The sequence below is a fragment of the Pygocentrus nattereri genome, chromosome 8 (assembly GCF_015220715.1).
Source record: "Pygocentrus nattereri isolate fPygNat1 chromosome 8, fPygNat1.pri, whole genome shotgun sequence".
Taxonomy (NCBI): Eukaryota; Metazoa; Chordata; class Actinopteri; order Characiformes; family Serrasalmidae; genus Pygocentrus; species Pygocentrus nattereri.
Genome location: NC_051218.1, coordinates 19,826,268 through 19,848,171, shown reverse-complemented (window position 1 = coordinate 19,848,171; position 21,904 = coordinate 19,826,268). Strand labels below are relative to the sequence as shown.

At 37.7% G+C, this 21,904-nt stretch overlaps 1 protein-coding gene across 1 annotated transcript; it reads right to left on the bottom strand.

Annotated features, from left to right (window-relative positions):
• Positions 1-13,932: 13,932 nt before the first annotated feature.
• On the bottom strand, positions 13,933-20,836 carry vgll1 (vestigial like family member 1). The gene is made up of 4 exons (XM_017707025.1): positions 20,701-20,836; positions 18,769-18,971; positions 17,034-17,432; positions 13,933-14,598 (listed from the first exon to the last, which is right to left on the bottom strand). Exons 2-4 carry the CDS (start codon positions 18,956-18,958, stop codon positions 14,558-14,560), a joined length of 630 nt encoding a protein of 209 aa, XP_017562514.1. The 5' UTR covers positions 18,959-18,971; positions 20,701-20,836; the 3' UTR covers positions 13,933-14,557.
• Positions 20,837-21,904: the final 1,068 nt, after the last annotated feature.

The window sequence follows — 21,904 nt, the reverse complement described above, 5'->3', positions numbered from 1 at the left end:
GAAGTCGCTAAGGTAGTTAAGAAGCTCCTTGGTGGCAAGGCTCCAGGGGTGGATGAGATCCGCCCTGAGTTCCTCAAGGCTCTGGATGTTGTGGGGCTGTCTTGACTGACACGCCTTTTCACGCGGTGCCACTGGATTGGGTGGTGGTGCCTCTTTGCTTTGGGAGTACGGGGTACATGGCTCTTTGCTACGAGCCATTCAGGCCCTGAACAAATAAAGCTGGAGTTTGGTTCGCATAGCTGGCAGTAAGTCAGACTCGTTCCGAGTGAGAGTTGGACTCCGTCAGGGCCCTTTGTCACCAAATTCTATTCATAATTTTTATGGATAGAATTTCTAGGCGCAGTCAGGGGATGGAGGGTGTCCGGTTTGGTGACCTCAGGCTCACATCGCTGCTGTTTGCAGATGATGTGGTCCTATTGGGGACATCAGGCCGTGAACTTCAGCTTTCGCTGGATCGGTTTGCAGCCGAGTGTGAAGCGGTCGGGATGAGAATCAGTACCTCTAAATCCGAGACCATGGTTCTCAGGTGGAAAAGGGTGGAGAGCCCTCTCTGGGTGGGGATAGGCTCTTGCCTCAAGTGGAGGAGTTCAAGTATCTCGGGGTCTTGTTCACGAGTGATGGTACAAGGGAGCGGGAGATTGACAGGCGGATTGGTGCTGGGTCAGCAGTGATGAGGGCTCTTTACCAGTCTGTTGTGGTAAAGAAAGAGCTGAGCCATAAGGCAAGGCTCTCAATTTACCGGTTGATCTACGTTCCCACCCTCATTTATGGTCATGAGCTTTGGGTAATGACCGAAAGAATAAGATCGCGATTACAAGCGGCTGAAATGAGTTTCCTCCGCAGGGTGTCTGGACTCTCCCTCAGAGATAGGGTGAGAAGTTTGGTCATCCGGGATGGACTTGGAGTAAAACCGCTGCTTCTTCACATCGAGAGGAGCCAGGTGAGGTGGTTCGGGCATCTGGTTAGGATGCCTCCTGGGAGGTGTCACAGGCAAGTCCACCTGGGAGGAGACCCCGGGGAAGACCCAGGACACGCTGGCATGACTATATCGCCCAGCTGGATGAATCCCCCTTGGAGAGCTAGTGGAAGTGGCTGGGAAAAGGGAGGTCTGGGCCTCATTGCTTAGGATTCTGCCCCCACGACCCGAACCCCGGAGAAGCGGAAGATAATGGATGGATGGATGGATGGATGGATGGATGGATGGATGGATGGATGGATGGATGTGTGTATATATATACACTGCTCAAAAAAAATAAAGGGAACACTCAAATAACACATCCTAGATCTGAATGAATGAAATATTCTCATTGAATACTTTGTTCTGTACAAAGTTGAATGTGCTGACAACAAAATCACACAAAAATCATCAATGGAAATCAAATTTATTAACCAATGGAGGCCTGGATTTGGAGTCACACACAAAATTAAAAAATTAAAGGAAAAACACACTACAGGCTGATCCAACTTTGATGTAATGTCCTTAAAACAAGTCAAAATGAGGCTCAGTATTGTGTGTGGCCTCCACGTGCCTGTATGACCTACCTACAACAGCTGGGCATGCTTCTGATGAGGTGGCAGATGGTCTCCTGAGGGATCTCCTCCCAGACCTGGACTAAAGCATCCGCCAACTCCTGGACAGTCTGTGATGCAACGTGGCGTTGGTGGAGGGAGCAAGACATGATGTCCCAGATGTGCTCAATCGGATTCAGGTCTGGGGAACGGGCGGGCCAGTCCATAGCTTCAATGCCTTCATCTTGCAGGAACTGCTGACACACTCCAGCCACATAAGGTCTAGCATTGTCCTGCATTAGGAGGAACCCAGGGCCAACCGCACCAGCATATGGTCTCACAAGGGGTCTGAGGATCTCATCTCGGTACCTAATGGCAGTCAGGCTACCTCTGGCAAGCACATGGAGGGCTGTGCGGCCCTCCAAAGAAATGCCACCCCACACCATTACTGACCCACTGCCAAACCGGTTATGCTGAAGGATGTTGCAGGCAGCAGATCGCTCTCCATGGCATCTCCAGACTCTGTCACATCTGTCACATGTGCTGAGTGTGAACCTGCTTTCATCTGTGAAGAGCACAGGGCGCCAGTGGCGAATTTGCCAATCCTGGTGTTCTCTGGCAAATGCCAAGCGTCCTGCACGGTGTTGGGCTTTGAGCACAAGCCCCATCTGTGGACGTCGGGCCCTCATACCATCCTCATGGAGTCGGTTTCTAACCATTGGTGCAGACACATGCACATTTGTGGTCTGCTGGAGGTCATTTTGCAGGGCTCTGGCAGTGCTCCTCCTGTTCCACCTTGCACAAAGGCGGAGGTAGCGGTCCTGCTGCTGGGTTGTTGCCCTCCTATGGCTTCCGCCACGTCTCCTGGTGTACTGGCCTGTCTCCTGGTAGTGCCTCCAGCCTCTGGACATTACGCTGACAGACTCAGCAAACCTTCTTGCCACAGCTCGCATTGATGTGCCATCCTGGATGAGCCGCACTACCTGAGCCTCTTGTGTGGGTTGTAGAGTCCGTCTCATGCTACCATGAGTGTGGAAGCACCTCCAACATTCAAAAGTGACCAAATCATCAGCCAGAAAGCAGAAAAGTACTGAGAAGTGGTCTGTGGTCCCCACCTGCAGAACCACTCCTTTATTGAGTGTGTCTTTCTAAGCGCAAAACCCGAGCTCCCTCGAACGGACACGAGTCAAGAGTGGGCCACGAGAGGCACCAGACGGAGGAACGAGTCCCGAGCTCTGCCGCCCAGGCCATGCCCCCTTTTACGACACGAGGCCGCTTCACTACACCTCACGTTCAACCCGGGCGGCCGAGCTGCCAGCTGGGGGCAGTGACGAGGAGGCTCACCTGATGCTGATATGGCTGGCTGCGTCAGCACCTTTTAAAAAGAGCTGAGAGGGAACAGAGCGAGAGAGAGGGACAAGCAGCAGCAGCAGAGGACTGAAGAGCTGAAAAGCTTGAGTAAGAGACTGAAAAGCCAAGCTGGCTGAAGCCGCTGAAAAGTGGCCCGTTTAGCGTAGCGTTGGTTGTTTATGTTTACTTTGTGTATTTTTTTTCTGTGAATTAAAGAAACATGGCTGCTGCAACCCTGCACCCTGCCTCCAGCGTCCTCCTTGAGCCTGGGGTAGCACATGCAGTGTTACAACATTATTAAACAGAATTAAAAGAAACAGTATTTAAAACTTTCATCTTTGAGAGAAAGAAGAAAATCAAGCTCCACTCTTTCTTCAGATCGAAAACTGCCACAGGTGTTTATGTCCATCAACTGTAAGAAGACTAACTAAACACTATAGCTATGAAAGGATTTGTAGCTGTCTAGAAGCTGTAACTGAGAAAAAAACAAAGATGAAAAAAATGCACTTTGCAAATCAAACTTAGAAGCTGTAAGTGTTCTCAGAACAATGGACTGTCCACCCCAGAGTCCAGACCTCATCATCAATCACACCTTGCTGTGCATGGTAATCTCATCCAACAGCACTTTTGCTACTATGTAATCTAGGCCTTTGTTTGTGAGAATAGGAAACATTTTAAGAAAGAAAACAGCAATGCATGAGATATAACATTTCTCAAAGTCTTCCTAAAGTAGATTCAATGACAGAGGACTAAGACAATAAAATAGAGATTTTTTTAAGGCAGAAATAAGTATTTGATTATGTACTGATTGTGATAGAGATTTAGAATGAAGGCTGCTACCATATCTCTTTTTGGGAACTGCATGGCTATCTGTCAAGAGCATCATTAGGAGGTCTGTAGGACACACTGAGCTGTAATTTGCCAGACTGGAGACACTGATGATGTTCTAAGAATAGCTGAGATTTCTGATTGGGCTGTAGACTTTGCTTCTATTGTTCATTTCTAAACCCCCTGTTCAGTGAGTGACAAGGCATTGTGATTATCTGTACTGATGATGTACAAGGCTGCAGTAGAAGTGTGCACAAAAATATCTGCATTGACTTTAGTAGATTCAAATGGGTACACTGTCATTAGTAAGTGAAATGATAGACAGAATTGTGTTGATAATATACTTTATTCATGTCAAAGTAACATCAGTGCATTGCTGTTGCAGACCAAACAGTGGAGCTCTGCAAGTACTCTGCAAAGGCCAGAGAGCCTTCATTAATTTAAAGTCAAAGCAACAATTAAGCATTATTTGTCAGAGGAAAAACACCTTTAAAAGAAAAGCCTATATTATATTTTTCAGTGTTTAGTGAGTTGTTTTCATGACAGTTGTTTTCAGTTTTTAAAAGAAATCTCCAGAGATATTCTTTCACATCTCCAAAGTTCAGTCGTAGAAGTTGGTTGCAATTTCTGCTTCTCAAGACCCAAGCATTCCCAAACACATTCAGTGATGCTGAGCTCTGATCTCCGGGGTGGTCAGTTCATTGTTCTGAGAACACTGCTTCATTTGATTTGCAGCTTCATTTGATTTGTCTGTTTTCTTTTTGTCATTAACATTAATGACACATAAGCTTTAAGTACTGTTTATCTGATGATGACAGTTTTCATGGTCTACCAAGTCTTGCAGTTGTTAGGAGTCTCATTTTCTGTATATATTTTAACACCAGTTTTTTTCCTATTGTCCTTTGACCTTTCTCGTCCTTATTCAACTGGGTTATCTTATATCGAATCACTTCAGAAATATCTACTGAGAATGAATAGCTTGTCCTTAATATCTGCTTTGACTGGAACTGAAATAAATAAAAGGTGGTCTCTGACTTTTGCACCATACTGTACAGGCACTTGCAATATTAATATGAGTTTGTGCTCGATTGTTATTTGTGTTGGATCGTTATTTAGAGCAAGGATCATCTGCCTTGTTTCTGTTTCCTCTGCTCTTTCTTACCTCAATCAGTTCACCAGGGGCTTAATGATTAGTTAATGAGTTCAACCAAGAATGCTATTAGGATCAGGGGAGGCCCTAAACTATCCAACAATGCAGAGAAATGGATTCCTATGACTGGATCAGAACCATTAAATTTAGAACTGCTTATTTATTGATTGATTACTCATCTCTTAAGTGGACGTTAATAAATTTTATGAATACAAAAGGTTTTGCTTTAAATTGCCTCCTAGCAATTTCAAAAACAGCTGCAGCCCAGTTCTGCTTGTCCCTCCTTATCTCTGTCCAACCTGTGGGCCTCTTATCTAATGTTCCTTCTTCTGCTACCTTGTTTTGCCTTTTTGTCTTCTTTTATTCCCTTATAAAAAATTCCCCTTGTGCTGTGCCAACATAAACCTAAATGACATCTGTGATGGGATGAATTAGTCTAGATATTTAATTCTTCTTCTGCAATTCAATAAAATTGAAAAATCATTTTGTAATGTTCAACAAAAAACCTGGTCTCCACTCTCAACTCTCTTTTTTGAATGACCGTGACACTTAACTGTCATTAAGTCCATTTAAATCAATGTAGCCTGATGTATCCTGGCATATTTTGTCTTCTTGCTCCTCCTCATTGGCTCTTGTTCAATCAGGCAAGTGGTTGACAGCACAAGCCAAAGTTTACAATCAGCCATGCCTACTTCTTATTTGCATATTTGTATAAGTTAAATCATTGAAATTGCAATTAATTTGACATTACAGGTTTAAAATCCAGTTAACAACAATTACAGTTTGAAACAGTAAATGGAAGTCAGCTCACATATTTTTATGTTTACTGTCAAAATAAAAGCTTCTTTGGTTTTCGAGGACTCCAGCTGTCTTCCACATCGAAATTTACATGACGAAATTAAAACTATGTGTTGTCCTTCTCCTATAAAGTTACCATTTTGGACAATATGTCACTGTACACAACAAGCCAAACATTAAAAAATGAACCTTTTTTTGTTTGTTTCAAGGCATAATATTTTCAATAGAATCTTCAAGATGATTTCCTATAAATGTCCTCCCTTTAGACTTCCACTTGAGTAAAAGTACAAAAGTATTTAAGTATCGAAAGTAAAAGTACTAAAAGATTAATTATGACTAATGTCCTATTACCATATTTGTAACAAGACTCTTGCTTTATCAACTCATTTTAGGTGAAAATACTTTGTCACTCTTGATAAAGCCGTCTTTTAATAGAATATCATTAATTAGTCTGAAATTGATGTCTATTAAAATTATCATAAGCACAAAACACTGAAGGCAAACAATTTCCATTAGGTAGGACTAAGTGGCCGTGAAATAGCTTTTTGCAAACAAGTTTCAGTTTAAGATTTATTTACAACTTATTTACAGGTTTAAATTTAGTAGAAACTTGCTTTAAACAGTTCACAAATGAGTTTTCCTTTACTATATTGACCTGTAAGTCTCTGTTCATAAACATAAACTAGCCAAAACAAATTTACTATAAAATGAATCAGTGTTTGTATAAATTCAGAAAAAAGACATGTCAGTCACAACTGCATACTGTATGTGTACATATTTCTATATTGTGGATTATTTACACCGAATTGGGTTAGTTCCATCATTTATGTTGAATAGACGCTCCCAAAATTTTACGCTGCTGCACTGATGTTGAACCATGTTCTTGTACTGGGTCTGTTTGTCCAACAGGTCAAAACAAGTTCAAAACAAAGCTGTGCCCTGATTGGTGTTCTTGTTTCACACTTCTTTCTTTATAACATGTTTTTATACACACATAAACCAAAAGGAATGACAGAGTAAGATATTTGACTTTGAAATGTAGTGGAGTGAAAGTAAAAAGTCACCCAAAATGGAAATACTTCAGTAAAGTACAAATACACAAAAACTACGTAAACGGTACTTAAGTACAGTAACGAATTACATTTACTTAGTTACTGTCCACTACTGTCCACTGTCCACCACTGCGAACACACACACAAACAAACATATTAAATCAGGAAACTAATTACTGACCGTGTAAGTAGTTGCAGACTGATTGCTAATGGACTTATTTATGCTCCGCCCACAGAGTAAGTGTTGTGACATTGGTCATGTTTCACAGAACACACTGAAAATCCCATTCAGCCTAATGAGAAATTGCAGTGTATAACTCACCCAGTAAGATAACCCACATATTTATACAATATATTTCATATTGTAAACAGATATTACATTCTTATATTGCCTTTATTTTTAAAAGAATGTTATGAAGAAACTATAGTGTATTGTCATGTAATGTAAACTCATTTAATGTTTTTCAAAAATGGATTTGAAACCCACTTAGGTTCTTAATTCATATACTGTTTTGACTTTTTGGTCTTTTTTAAGATCTGATGTCATCTGTGGCAAATTTAGTCCTGCCCAAATCAAACTGACTAAAAAAAAAAAGCAATTTCAAAAATCTCTCAACAGTAAAGGCTTCAACAGACAAGGCTCACATAATTGTTTCTCTACCAGTTCATAGTAAAAACATCACAAAACCTATGTTAGTTAACTATAATAGAAGGAAATAAAAATAAGTACACAGCTTTATTAGTCAACATGAGTCACTGCATGTGAGTAATTAAGCCCTGTCGCTTTAGAAATAGCACATTACCATGGCCATGGGCCAGTTGACATTGGACAACGAGGGTTATCAGTAAATATTCTTTCATATGTCATAAACGAAGCGTTTCTCACTGAAGCACAGCATTCCTGTAGGCCAGTAGACTAATTGAGTTTTGAGGCTGCTGCTGTATGATGGTGCATTGCAGACGGCTTTTGAAAGGGAGATATATTATGGATAAAGAGGACAATGGGCCCAGAAGCTAAGTTGGACAGGGCGGAGAAAAGGGAAGCAGATGGTTTTGCATCTATTAGGCCACCTAAATGCCAAATGAGTCATTGTAGACTTGCAATTTGCTTTCATGAAGCAAGACACAAACCTGCATCACCTTCCTGGTCTCAACCCCAGTTAATACCTTACAATTCTGGTTTCCTGCATTGTTAATGCTACTGTCATATGCAAAAGGGTGTCCCTCTTCTACATCCTCTACAGAGAATGCACTTTTGCAAATTTTTATACACAATTACTCTTTATTGCCAGAGTTTGACATGTAGAATTAATTTATATTCATTGACCATATAATATGCTAAACTCATTGTGCATTAAATTGTGCACTAAAAGTTGCAGTAAAAAAGTCATATTTAACTTTGTTTCCTGTAGGGGATGTGTTAACTCATTTTCACTTAGAAAATCAACAAAACATTTATATTTGACCAGGGGCACCCAGGATTTCAGGATCTCAGCACTCCTCATGGCAGTGCTTTCACACTTCATTAACACTTTCCAGCACTTGAGTTTTGGCTACAGGCTACTTGGCACTGAAGAACTTCAACCTCTGAGAATTCATATTACAACTTGCTGAAGCTCTGTTGTAAATTATGAATGTTATCTCTTTCATATTTGGTGTCCACATGAGGCCATTTTCTTGGTAAATTAGATGTTATGTTAGTGTAATATTAACCATCATCGTCAATACAGTTCAATCCTCGAGTGACACTCAAATCCAAGACTTTCTGCTTGAAAAGGTCTAAATAAAAGTTTTAATTAAAGTGATAGTAATGAAGTGGATAATTCATTAACTGTTTTTGAACTGTCTGTTGTGATCTTTTGTTTTTAATGCAGTCACAGGTTGTAAAGGCCATTCAGATTCTACTGTCAGAATAAAAGCTCATGCCTCTGTTTTTGTTGTCTTGTATTTTGTTTACAAAATTTGAAAAAAAATGCCAGCTGCCTTTACAGCGTGCTAAAACATCATGATGAATGGACTAATAGAAATGCTCCAAAATTAAAAAAATAGTTCTATTAACTTCCATTCACAGTTAAGTAATTTTTTTCCCTCTCCTGTAAAGTTACCATTTTTTCCAACGGCAGCAATATGTACATTTACATTATGACACTTCAACTCTTAATAAAAAAGTCCCAAAAAATGGAAACAACCAGAACCAAAAAGCGTTCTTTGTAGCCAGTTTTATACCATTTAAAATCTTTTTCCTAGAGCTACATGTCCAAGCTAAGAAACATTTAGGAGCCTTCATTTTTAGGACCATTTGCATGTGTGAATACAGCAATGAAAACTGTTTATTGACAATGGTTTTTCAAAGTATTTCCAAGCCCATGTGATGATTTCTAGCAGAGGGGCATGCCAGTTTTTAATTTAGTGCCATCTGTGGGATCAAAGGTCACTCAGTCAGCTGTGGTTTTTAGCCTTGTGCTTTATGCATAAATGCTTCTCTGGACTCCTTAAATCTTTCAATGATATTTTGCACCACAGAGGGTGAAAGACCTAAAATCCTTGTAGTTGCTCATCAAGGAACATTGTTCTGAAACTGTGGATTATTCGTTGATGCATTTTTGGCCTCAAGCAATACGTGCTTATAAAGAAGGCCTTTCCCAGATGCTCTCTTTATATTAGTCATGCCTTCCGCAGTGGAGACTGACACTCCTCACTCCATTTAGCACTCCAACTCCCAGAATCCATTGGGAGGTCACATGAACATGAACTCTCAGCAATCCACCTATCAACATTCTAGCTCCCCTGATCATTGATTTCTGACACATGTTGTATGGACTACATGTGTTTATTTGCACCAGTTGTATCTTTGCAAAGTATTGTTTCAGTTTCTGTGCAGTTCCAGAAACAGTTCCTTTGTTTCCTTGGATTGACTATCCGATCTGTGTTTCTGCTTGTCTTTTTGTTTATGACTTTAGCCTTATCCCTTTGGACACTGTTTGCTCTCGTGTGTACCAACCCTCACCTATTTTGATTTTGGATTCTCCCTTTATTAAACATGGGTTTGACTATTCCCCAGCCATCACACTATTCAAGCATGAGTGAATCACCTGTTGAATATTTCTGTGTCCCTAATCTAAATTTCCTTCTTTAGAATGAATTTAAAGTATCAGTTTCAGAATAAGTGTATAAGTGTATGCAAAAAAAACAAAGAAGCTCATGAGGTAAAACATAGATTTCATTTAAATACGTGGATGGGCAAATCACTACTAGTTTTTTTTTTCTTCTTTTTTGCTATTTTGGAATTGTGTTTTGTACTGAACCATCACTAAAGCAAGATCAGATTCATTTCTTTTGCGATCTGTAAGATCAAATGAGAATGCTGGACACCAGTGACATCTTGTTACCGTGAGTTTATAAGCATATTAACTGATGTGTTACAACTTATTGTAGTGCAAAGGTCAGTCAGTGACAAATGCAGGGTAGACTGGCATATTTTGGAATTACATGTCTATATTTGATCTGATAATTTGCAGAGCAAAGTATCAATTCTTTTTATTATCATTATTATTATTATTTGCAAAGGAGCTTGAATGGAATGACACCAGATGGGAGAATGCTAAAATTAGCTCAGGGGACGTCAATAATCCATGGACATATGGTAGTGACTGTCCCTCCATCTGTGGCACTGAATTGGATTCATGCTAGGGTGTGGAAAATGGCATGGCAGAGATCACAATTAGCTTGACATCAGCTCTAATACAGAATTTCGAATGGCGAATGTTATAAAGATTTTTAGAGTGATGTAAGCTGTAAGATTTTGTAAAAGCAATGTTGGAGAGCAGCAACACCATGCTAAAACACTATGCATTGACTGAAAATGTCATATCCCTCATGTTGCTCAGTAATCACATGGCTTTATGCAGTATATTTCTCTTATATGAGTGTGGGATGATTTCCACTTCAAAATATTTCTCTTATGGTACTTCACATTCAAGAAACAGAGGAACAATCATTTTAATGTTACACATTTGATTACCTTAATGTATCGAAAAAATATCTCTTAACTGGGTCTGAGTCAAGATTAAGACCAGACTTAAACTGAAATTCTGAAATGTGTTTGTAGTTCACTGTACATCCATCATCATCCATCATACATATACACTTTATGGAGAAAAAGCATTGGGACACCTACACATTACACCCACATTAGCTTTCATGACATCCCATTCTAAATCCATAGTCATTATTATAGAGTCAGCCCCGCCTTTGCAGCTGTAACAGCTTCCACTCTTCTGGGAAGCTTTCTACAAAATTCTGGAGTGTGCCTGTGGAAATTTGTGCCCATTCACCCAGAAGAGCATTTGTGAGGAAAGACACTGATGTTGGAAAAGAGGGCCTGGCTCGCATTGTCCATTCTATTTCATCCTAAAGGAGTTTAGGTCAGGGCTGTGTGTAGGCCAGTCAAGTTCTTCCACACCGAACTCACCCAGTCATGCCTTTATGGACCTTGCTTTGTGTTTTAGGGCTCAGTCATGCTGGAACAGAAAAGGACCTTACCCCAAACTTTTGTTCCCACAAATTTGAAAGCATACAATTTTCCAATGTGTCCTTGTTGGCTGAAGCATTAACATTTCCCTTCGCTGGAACTAAAAAACAACCCCATAGCATTATCCCTCCTCCACCAAACTTTACAGTTGGCAGAATGCAGTGAGACAGATAACTTTCTCCTGGCATTTGTCAAACCCAGACTTGTCCATCAGACTGCTAGATAGAGAAGCACAATTCTTCTCTCTGCAGAATACTTTTCCACTGCTCCAGAGTCCAGTGGCGGTGTGCTTTACATCACTCTATCTGACACTTGGCATTGTTCTTGGTGATGTCAGGCTTGCATACAGCTGCTGTGGTTCCTAAACACATCAACTAAAGATCAGATCAATCCGCTTGGAGAAGTAAACCATTCAGTTACATTTCTCCACCAGAGAGGTTGCCAATTCCCCAAATTTGCCAAATTACCAAATGCAGCTATGAATGAAAATATATAATAACATTTCTTATCTGCCCTCAGCGCATGTTTAAAATGTGGCAGCAATGAACTGCAACAAATAAATGATACCCAGTTAAGCCATCACAACAAGAATCAGTCAATGTTAAGATTTTAACATTCGCTAGATGGCAATGTTTCAACATCTGTTTCACAACCATTCTCTCACCATTCACACATACTGTACTGTATGAGTATGTATGTCTTTTGGACAGTGTTTTGTAGATGAGGTTCTCACACTGGTTCTCAGGGATCCTCACAATGGTCTACCTTGTTTGCTCTATCCCTCTGTGTTGTGAATTGGGTTAGAGCAAAAACATGTGGACTGTCTGGGGGACCAATTTGAGAACCACTGCTTATAGATTATTTGCAGATGCTCTGTAGATCCCTGTATATATGTGTTAATGGACTATCTGACAACAAAAAGTCAGAAGTGGAAAATAATTGAGTAATTGTCCTGTGTTGCTATAAATAGATTTAGGAAGATTTGTGTTTTGCTCAAGTTTTATTGAAATTGAATAGTTTTACTCAATCTCATTTCCAAAGAGAAAATCATATTTTTGACTCCTCACATTTTCATTTAGACCTTTAAATAACCTGTATCAAAATGATCCAAATCTGATCCTGGGTTATGATCAGAGTAAGCATTAATCTTGGTGTAAAGGAAGTAATTAAGTAAGTAACTGAGGATAAAGCACCTATAAATGATCTACAATACAATTAAAATGTTAACAGGTGTTGCTCTTAATGTCAAAATGGAAGCACAGGTGAATTTTTGAAATAATTTGCTTCAATACATAATGTATGAGAAAACATACTGTGATCAATTCCACTGTAATAACATAGTAGCAATTTATTTTATTTTGCATTGTACCAAGGATAAACATACAAAAATAATGTACACATTTTATGTCATTTATACAGAAACCTACAAACTCACATTTTATCCCTAAACCATATACATTATATGTCAAAGGTTTGTAGACATCTATTTATCTGATGTTTCTTCTGAATAATAATTAATAGGTAGTTTGCTACAACAGCTTTTATCCTTCTGCTGAAGGTGTCTGGATAATTTGGACATTGTTTTCTGGTTACATTACACATTGTACAACAGTATGTGCTCCAAAAAGTTCACATTACAGCAAAACTGCAAACAGTAGTTCAGGTGTCTTGTCGGATTATAAAGTCAAACTAAGTCCTGTCAAATGATTTTACTGAAGCTCCATCAGCATTCACTATCATTTTGACAACACCCATGAGATTTGCAGCAGTTAAGCAAGAGGGGAATAGTATCAAAACATATTAGGGAGTGGTTACAAATGCGGATGTCCTTCATCCTGAAAGAGGTTGTTAGTAGATCAAAATAAGGGCAAATTGATACCTCTATCAAAATAATATATCATTTTATATGATACACACACACACATATATATCATAACATATCAATGTTGAACAGATTTCAGATACATCAGAATTTTTTTGGTAGACCTGTTTATCAGAGTTTTGGTAGACCTGTTTATCAACATGTGAACAGTACGTTGACACTAAACTGATCAGTTTGCAGTTACTGATGAATTTAGAGTTTGTCTCTCAATTTACTTTTTTACAATTTACTTATTTTCAAATAGTAAATTTACAGAGCAATGTTAAAAAAGCTCTTACTGGCCATAGAACACCACAGAAATGCTCAGTGTAATTAATGCAGTTTATCAGACTTGTTCTAGTGATTGGATCACCCTACAGGTGCCAAGAGCTTTGAGCTGGGAAAATCTGCTTTTAGTTACAGTGCACCAGTGAGATGGAATTCATTACAGGAAACATCGCTCTCTGGCATCACATGAACATTATAAACATTTGGTCTCTAACCACCTCTGTACAGCCTGCAACTGCTTTATTTGATTTTACTCAACTTTTAGTATGAATTTTGGTATGTTTTAGATATGTCTAAGCTATTGTTTTACTTTTTATTATTTTATTTACTTTTATTTATTAGTATTCTAAATATCTAACTAAATATCTCTCTCTCTCTCTCTCTCTCTCTCTCTCTATATATATATGTATATATATATATATATATATATATATATATATATAATATTTATTTGAATTATGAATATTACTTTATTCTAATGTATATTGTGATAAACTAAAGGTAAATTGTTTAAAAAGTTTGCACTTTTATATATATATATATATATATATATATATAGCAAGAACATTTACTGAGGTGGAAAATACTGTACTGTGTGTAATCATGCTTTGTTACTAGAACTTTAGTGTTGTTTGGGAAGATTTGTACTTTACTGAAAAGTTTTTGAAATTCAATGCTTGTTAAAATTTTACTTTTCACTATTATATACGATAAGATCTCATAATGAGAAATATTAGACATTGAATTAGACACACTGAATACTTCTAAGGTGCTTTAATTTGCAAATATATTGTGATTGGGTCTAACTGAAAGCCTAACAAGTAAATATCTCTGAGATAGGTTCCATGAATTGTCGCACTGTTGAGGTTTCTGCTCGCTGTTGTGGAAGTCTTTTGAAATGTGCTGCCTACATCCACACTGAAGAGCTACACACCGTCCTCCAGTTTCCCTCACATAGCCTGAGGGATGTCCTTTATAACTCGCAGTGCTGTAGTAGTACGTGATGAGCCAGTTCCTAAACAGGTTAGTCTACACATGTATTTTTTCAACATGCGTAGGAGCTCCCAAGTGAAGCATTGCAGGGTTCTGAATTCATTAAATCGGTAAAAACTAAAAGAGAGGCAGCACTTCCTTGTTCTTGAGAGGCAGTGTCTTTTCAACAGCTCTAAGAAAACAGCAACAGTCCTCCACTAATACCAATACAAATCATTCTTCTCCATCATCTGCATACCTGCGAGAGATATAAGACAAAAGGAGCTGTGAGGAACTGAGTTTCAAACAAATGTAACCCCTTAAACCCTAAAGCTTATTATATTCAAAGACTTATTAAAGTTTTTTTTAAATGTCTGTATAATTAAACGGTCAAGATACCAACAAAGTAATTTTGAGCAGTTTGGTGTGAAATGCTTCATTCTAGAGAAATTTGCCAAATGAATATTGTTCACAATTGTTTTGATAGGAACCAGATATCGGAAGAGTTTAATGGGTCTAAAAGCTCCCTCACTGTTATTACGTGAAATGGTTATGAATACTTGAGACATTGTTTTATGATATATTTGTGATGAATTTTGGCTTAAGGCCTATTTTTTCTCACTGAAAACAATAATATAAAATAAAACATGGTGTGTCCAACAAAAAAGGGAAGCCTCATGCATATTTTATGCAGTGATAGAAAACATGGTAGCACACAGAAAGCTCTGGGTCCACACGCTGAAATTGATAAAAAGACTTTACTGCTGCCAACAGAAATGTAGACGCGGCGTCACTCCTTTGGCAGTAATATAAACCAGTGGCATATTTTTTTCTTTTAAAATTATAGTGGGGAGCTACATGCAGGGTAAGGCAAAACAGTAGCATAAAGAACCAAACTTTTTAAGATTTACCAATATTTTACCATAATCAACATCACATTTAAAAATACAGATGATACATGTGGCCATTTTGAATTTAGACATTGCAACCCCTGCTTCTTATCACCACCAGAACAAAACAGTCAGTACGTTTCTCTACAATGCACCTTTTCTCACCATACCAGTTCCACACTGTTTTGTTTACATCTTAGTTCACTAATTATGGAGACATTTTGAAAAATTGTAATCTAATCTGTAATCTATGGAAAACAGTGTAAACTGCCTGAGTGATTCTTAGGCAGAAGCAGAAAATGTACAGAGAAGTAATGCTCAAGTTTGTCAAAAGATTACTACTTAAGTAGTTTTTGAGCTGCTTTGTTTATACTTCTACACAACTTCTGCTTGAGTCCTTCTTTCACTACTTTCATCTGAGATTGGGTTTAGGTTACTCTACCCACCTCTGGTCACACTGGTTTGACATGTCATGCTGATGTTTCGTCATACACATGAACGAGTCGTTGAGACCACAAAAAATAAATACATAAACCTTTGTCTAAGTGACAACTTCTTCAAACTGAAGTTGTTACTTCTTTCAATTTAACAAACTTTCAATTGAACTAACTTTTGAATGTATGTTTCTTTTGAACCACTCAGTTGAAAGGCTCTTATAGTGTCCATTTATATTTGCAGTATGTAGAGAAAAGACTGTTTATTCTGTTTTATAGCTGTCTTTGGTTCACTTTGCATTCATATTTCAAACAAACAGCACCAGAGTTTGAATGGAAGAGGACTGATTTCAAGGGGTCTCAGGCCACTTGCTGCATACTAGGGTTTGTTTGACAGCATTCTCCCTTGTACTGATAAGCAATCTCACCAGTGTTAATTTTAACTGAACTAAATCTGCCAAGTGTAAATATGTCCTTAAAGTCAACGTGAATCTGAAAACATATACAAATCTTCCCTCCATACTGTGCTGTATTTCTAAGGAGGGTCTCTGAGCTGGCTGAGAGATCTTTCTCAATGAAATGTGGAGGCGGTGGAAGCAGGAAGTGAAAGATGATGTTATTTTCAAAGCCAACAAAAGTGACTGCACTTCTATTAACTCCTTTTCACAGTAGCCATAAAAATGAAATTTCAGACAGTTTTGGAGGGTCTCCATTCAGCCTTGAATTTGAATATTTCTCTATTAAATTAAAAATGTTTAAAATATTTTACTTAAATTTGAATTATATTTGATTCAACTATTTTATTTAATTATATTACTGAAAAAACTGATTTCCATTCTGCCAGTGGAATGGCCACTAGGAGGCCTGCAGAATGGGGTTAAAGATTACTTGAAAATGCACATTTCATTAGATTTCATTAAATTTTGTTATTTTCTCACAGTTTTCTCATTCTCCTTATTAATTAATCATATTTAATATGATAATGAGACATAAACTTATGAGTTAAAAAAGTTTTATTTGGCTTTGAGGGTACTTTTATGGCATCACTCCTAAGAACCCTTTCTGGCACTTATTTTTAAGAGTGTAAGACTTAAGCAGGTTAAGCAGGTATAAACATCATGGCAATCTATTGCATTCCTTTATGCTGTGTGAAAAATTAATGATTAATGGATCAATAGAAATGCTCCAAATTCGCTTGGAAAAAACCTATTTAAAAGAACTTACATTAAATTAAAGGTTTTTTGGCTTCTCGTATAATGTTTCCATTTTGGAGATCGATATGCCAGTAGAATGCATTTCAGGAACCATGAATGCATTTCAGTGGTGCAGTGTATTTTGCAAAAACCCCAAGAATGTGTGAATTGCAGTACCGGAGTCAAGGCTGTGATGGGGCATCATCTGATCTTCAATTCCTGGATGTCTTGTCCAGCCTGACATAAACTCCTGTTTAGAGGAGCCGACCACAATGGTGCCCAGATCAGGGCGGTCACTGTGGAGCAGGTGTAAAAGGGAATTACTGTACTGTTGGTCAGGCACCACCAAACCATCAGCAGACACAGCAGAGGGATACACCATGGGAGGCAGCACCAAGCTGGCACCCTGCCGGGGACCACCAGGCCATATGGTGGACTTCTCTGCAGGAGAAATCGGTGGCAGACGAGGGTTCGTTTGTTGCAGTTCGTGTCTGCCAAGCTGAATCCGTCGTGAGGCAAAAGAAGATTCGATGTGTGGGGTTGAAGACACATCCCAGCTGCTGGAGCTTGGCTGCTCTGTGACACATTGGAGTGAAAATTTATGACAATCTGCATTCAGTCAGCCGATTTAGATTCATTGCAAAAAGCAATCCTAATGTAGACATCATCTGTAACAATTTATTTTGATGGTCCACTGCAGATGTTTTGTAGATGCTCCGTCTGTCTTTAATGAACATTTAACTAAGCATTTATTAGAGGCAAGTGAACATGTTGAGACAAGTTGAGTGTGAAAAACTCTATGAAATGTAACCTTAACCCTAACCTTAAACTTACCTTCAAAACAGAACCGAAACCTACTCCTAATCATAATGTAACCATAATGTTGTTGATAATCAACTGAGTATCTGAAAGTTTGTTAATAATTTAAGGATCTATAAATCATCTATAAAGGACCATTGAAATAAAATGTAATCAGATTTTTGGTTCATACTGCAATTACAATTACACATTTCTACCAGTGAGGTCTCAAAGATATCATCACCTCTTAACTCTTTGAAAATGCTAGTTACCATTTATATTGCCAGTAGATACACTACTGTTCAAAAATTTGTAATCAGTGTTTTCAGCAAAAATAAACCAATTTGGTTTTGGATAAATGACTTAAAAAAATAGATTCTTAAGGATTCTTTAGAAAAAGCAATGATTATATATAGAACTGTGACAATTCAAATAATGGTTGAACCATAAATGATTCTTTGCATGGTTAAATGGTTCCTTTCCTTGTTTATGGTTCTTTACACTATAAAATAAATACATTGTTTGTTATATTATATTAGTAGAAAGTTGTAAACAATCTTAGTTGCAACCAGAATGTTGAACTGAACAGTAGATGATTCTATAGTATAACACTGAGATTGCAGTGTTGATAAATTTAGTATGCAGATTAATATCTCAGATTTAAGTGGTGCTCAAACATTAAAGTAGATAACTTGACAAATATGATTATAAATATATGATAACAGTATAGAACTCAGGAACTATATTAATTCAAAGTATGTGAAATATTAAATAAGACATCTAAAAATAACATTTCTTGACTAGTTTAAAAGATTTAATTCTACATTGCATACGTTTTGATTGTATATAACATAAATTAGTAATATAATGAGTGATTTTGAATGGTAATATATCCAGAATGACTTGACAGAAAATCTTGTTACATTAACTTACATAACAAAATTTTAAAATGTTTTATTTCTTCCAAAACATTTTCATTTTTGGAGATACAAGGTTTTGTTCTTACAGCCACAATATTAGTAATTCAAATGAATTCATTGCATTTCTCAGTGGACATAACCATGATGTTCTTCTTGTTTTGTTCTTATAATTAGAGATAAAGCATCTGAGTTACCGGTTTTGGCAGATCTGCGGGTTCTCTTGTTCTTACTGTTGTCTCCCTTTGGTTTGGTGAGTTTTCTCAGTGCTCGAGAGAAATGTTCATCCACCTTGCTGTTGATGTCTCCCTGAAAGTAGGTGTAGAGCAGAGTTTCTGATTGCTGCTTGGTCTTCAGCTCCACCATACTCTCTGCTTCCTGCTCCATTTTTCAACCAGACCTGTGCAAAAAGCCAGTAAATAATCAGTCATCCATCTTCCCCACAAAGGAGACAACTTTAGCTCTGTGCTAGCTGAACATTTTTTTTCCATTTACAACTATTTCAAATAGCTGATTCCTTTCAGTGCTAATCCGAACATCAGCTATCCTCTAAATCCTCATGCTTTAAGTTGAGGTTGTGTTTGCAAGAAAATGTAAGTCTGCTTTCACTGCATTACTCTTTCAACATCTTAAATAACCAGGGCCCACCAGCAGCAACTTCTAAGAATAACTCAGCCAGTACGCATTGAAATCCCTGTGGTTACTGAATAATAAGCTTTAGTATGTAATAAGCCTGGGAGTTTAAGGTCCTGCAAAGAAACATTGTGTGATGGTTCTACCTCTTATCCAAAAACAAAGGTTTTTTTCATATGAGCTTGGAGATGCAGTAGTGCACGAAAGCTCTGGTCCTTAAGAGCTACCTTCCTGCAGAATCTAGCTCTAACCACAGGCTGTAACACCTGCTCCAGCTAATTAACTTCTTCCGAAGTCCTTGATTGCCTAGATCAGATTCAGTAGTGTTCAGTAAGTGGGAGGCAGCAGGTTACATCTAAACTGAAGATATCCTGGAGGAGGGTTGGTGACCACTGCAATATAATATTAGAATGAACGCCTATAAACATAAATACAGTAAAATTTACAAAAACCTCTTGTTTATAAAAAATGTATGAATAACTTGGTTCTGGACGTCTCCCGATACCCCCCAGCTGATGCATAGCACACCTGATTTAATAGAAGAAGGACTGATTAGCTTGCGTAAGTATTGCATGGTAACTGTAAATATTGCACTTTCTTTAGAAGTTTATACATGCCCAAGCTAAAACTCTCCCACATATTGTTTTTTTATTTGTATTTATTCTAATGTTAGTGTTACTTAACACTCACTTTATGTAGTACACTCACTATACATACTGTCATGTTCTCATTTTGTCATTTAAACAGTGCTGTACATTAAAAAAACAAAAATGAAAGTTGAAAAAAGGTAAAAAAAAAAAAAAATTAGATGTTAACAACACTAGTGAATCAAAGTGAACAAAAATTCACAAATAAAAGCAAAAGCCCAGTCATTTTATATTTTGTTGAATTATATTTTCTAAATGAAAATAAGTTACAAATTTTAATGCACAGTTGTTTTATATATGAAGAATTTAACATAAAACTCAAAAACCTTGCTGTGCAAATGTCATGGCACATTTTACATGGTAACTCAGCAAATAACTAGAAATTGTGCAGAAAAAATGTCATATTTAAGTTTGTTCTGTGTGTTTTCTTTCGTTTGAAAATTAAGACAATGTGTAATTTGGCTGTGAGTATTCAAGCTTGATGCAACATGCAGTGATAGAAGAGAAGCTGGGTGGTCTTTAGGTCTGTGATGATTCATCCTTTGTAAATAACAGAATATAAACAGCAATCTGAACAACAGAACCCTGTAAGACCCAGTATTATGAAATCATATTTCACTTTCTTACAGAGTCAAAATATCACCTGTAGAGCATAATATACGAAGAAGTGGACATCCCAAATTCATTGTATAGCTGGAATTTGTTAAAGATGAATTTAAAACATAAAAGAAAATAATTGAACATAAATGGACGTTTTTATCTTTTTAACAGACAAAAAACTCACTGTTGAAGTAGCAGGGCATGCAAGGCACTGTATAATAGAATATATGCTGCAGCGTTTGCACTTACCTGAAACAGACCAATTAAAAACGCAAGGTTGCTCAAAGTCTTCAGCTGAAAGTTGAAAGCTCAGGCAGGCTGACACATCTTCGGATATAAATCTCAGTGAAAAGTGGCCAAGTTTTCCCTGATGGCTGTGGATCTGGAGTGCGTGGTGGTTAGGACGGTTGTCTTCAGTCTGACACGGCGGGCGTGTTCTATCTGAACCAGTATGATCAGAATGTGCCTCAACTAGTCCGGCCACACTTCTGCCACTTTGATAGTCTCAGTCTCAAACGAACTCCTTTTTGTTGAGAAATCATCGACATGTTCTGCGTGTTTGCAAACTTGACTGCAACTGTCCTGGGGGGGGGGTGTTTCACAGAGCAGGATCAGTTTATCCAAACAACATAAGCCAAAAGTCAAGCCTGTCCAGTAGATAATTCCTATTGGACAGTCCCCATTTTTGGGCTGAAGTTATCTGGCTAACTAATAAATCCTGCTTTGTGAAACACCCCATGGTCATGTACGATTATTTACTATTCTTGTCATTGTTTCTAATTAGCTTGCATTAAAAAAAACTGATTGTTTAATTAAGAATGAGTTAATTATTTAATTATTGTGGATTATTTTAATATATATCAATATATACATCAACTAATAATTATCCACATTCATTAAGTTTTTTATGTACTTTGTGTTCTTATAAACAAATACATGTGTATGTAGTATATACAGTGACCTTCACAAATATTGGCACCCCTAGTAAACATAAACAAAAGAGGCTGTAAAAGGCATTCTTTACTGCTTATTCTTTTAATCATTCATTTACAATATTAACAAAAAATACATTTTTTGAAGTACGATGATTTAAAAAAACTAAATATTATCAGGACATAAATATCTGTGTGTGCCACAATTATTGGCACCCATTTATTTAATACTTTGAGAGGACTCTTCTCTTTAGCTTATACTACAGGTTTTCTATGGGGTTTAGGTCAGGGGACTGGGGTGGCCATGGCAAAATCTTAATTTTGTGGTCAGTGAACCATTTTTGTTTTAATTTTAAAACTTGCTTTGGATCGTTGTCCTGCTGGAAGATCCAAACTATGGCCCAGTTTAAGCTTCCTGGCTGAGACAATCAGGTATTGACTTTATTTCTGCGAGTATGTGATGAACTCTGTGGTGCTGTGTATATGAATACATTGTCCAGGGCCTCCAGAAAAACAGTGCC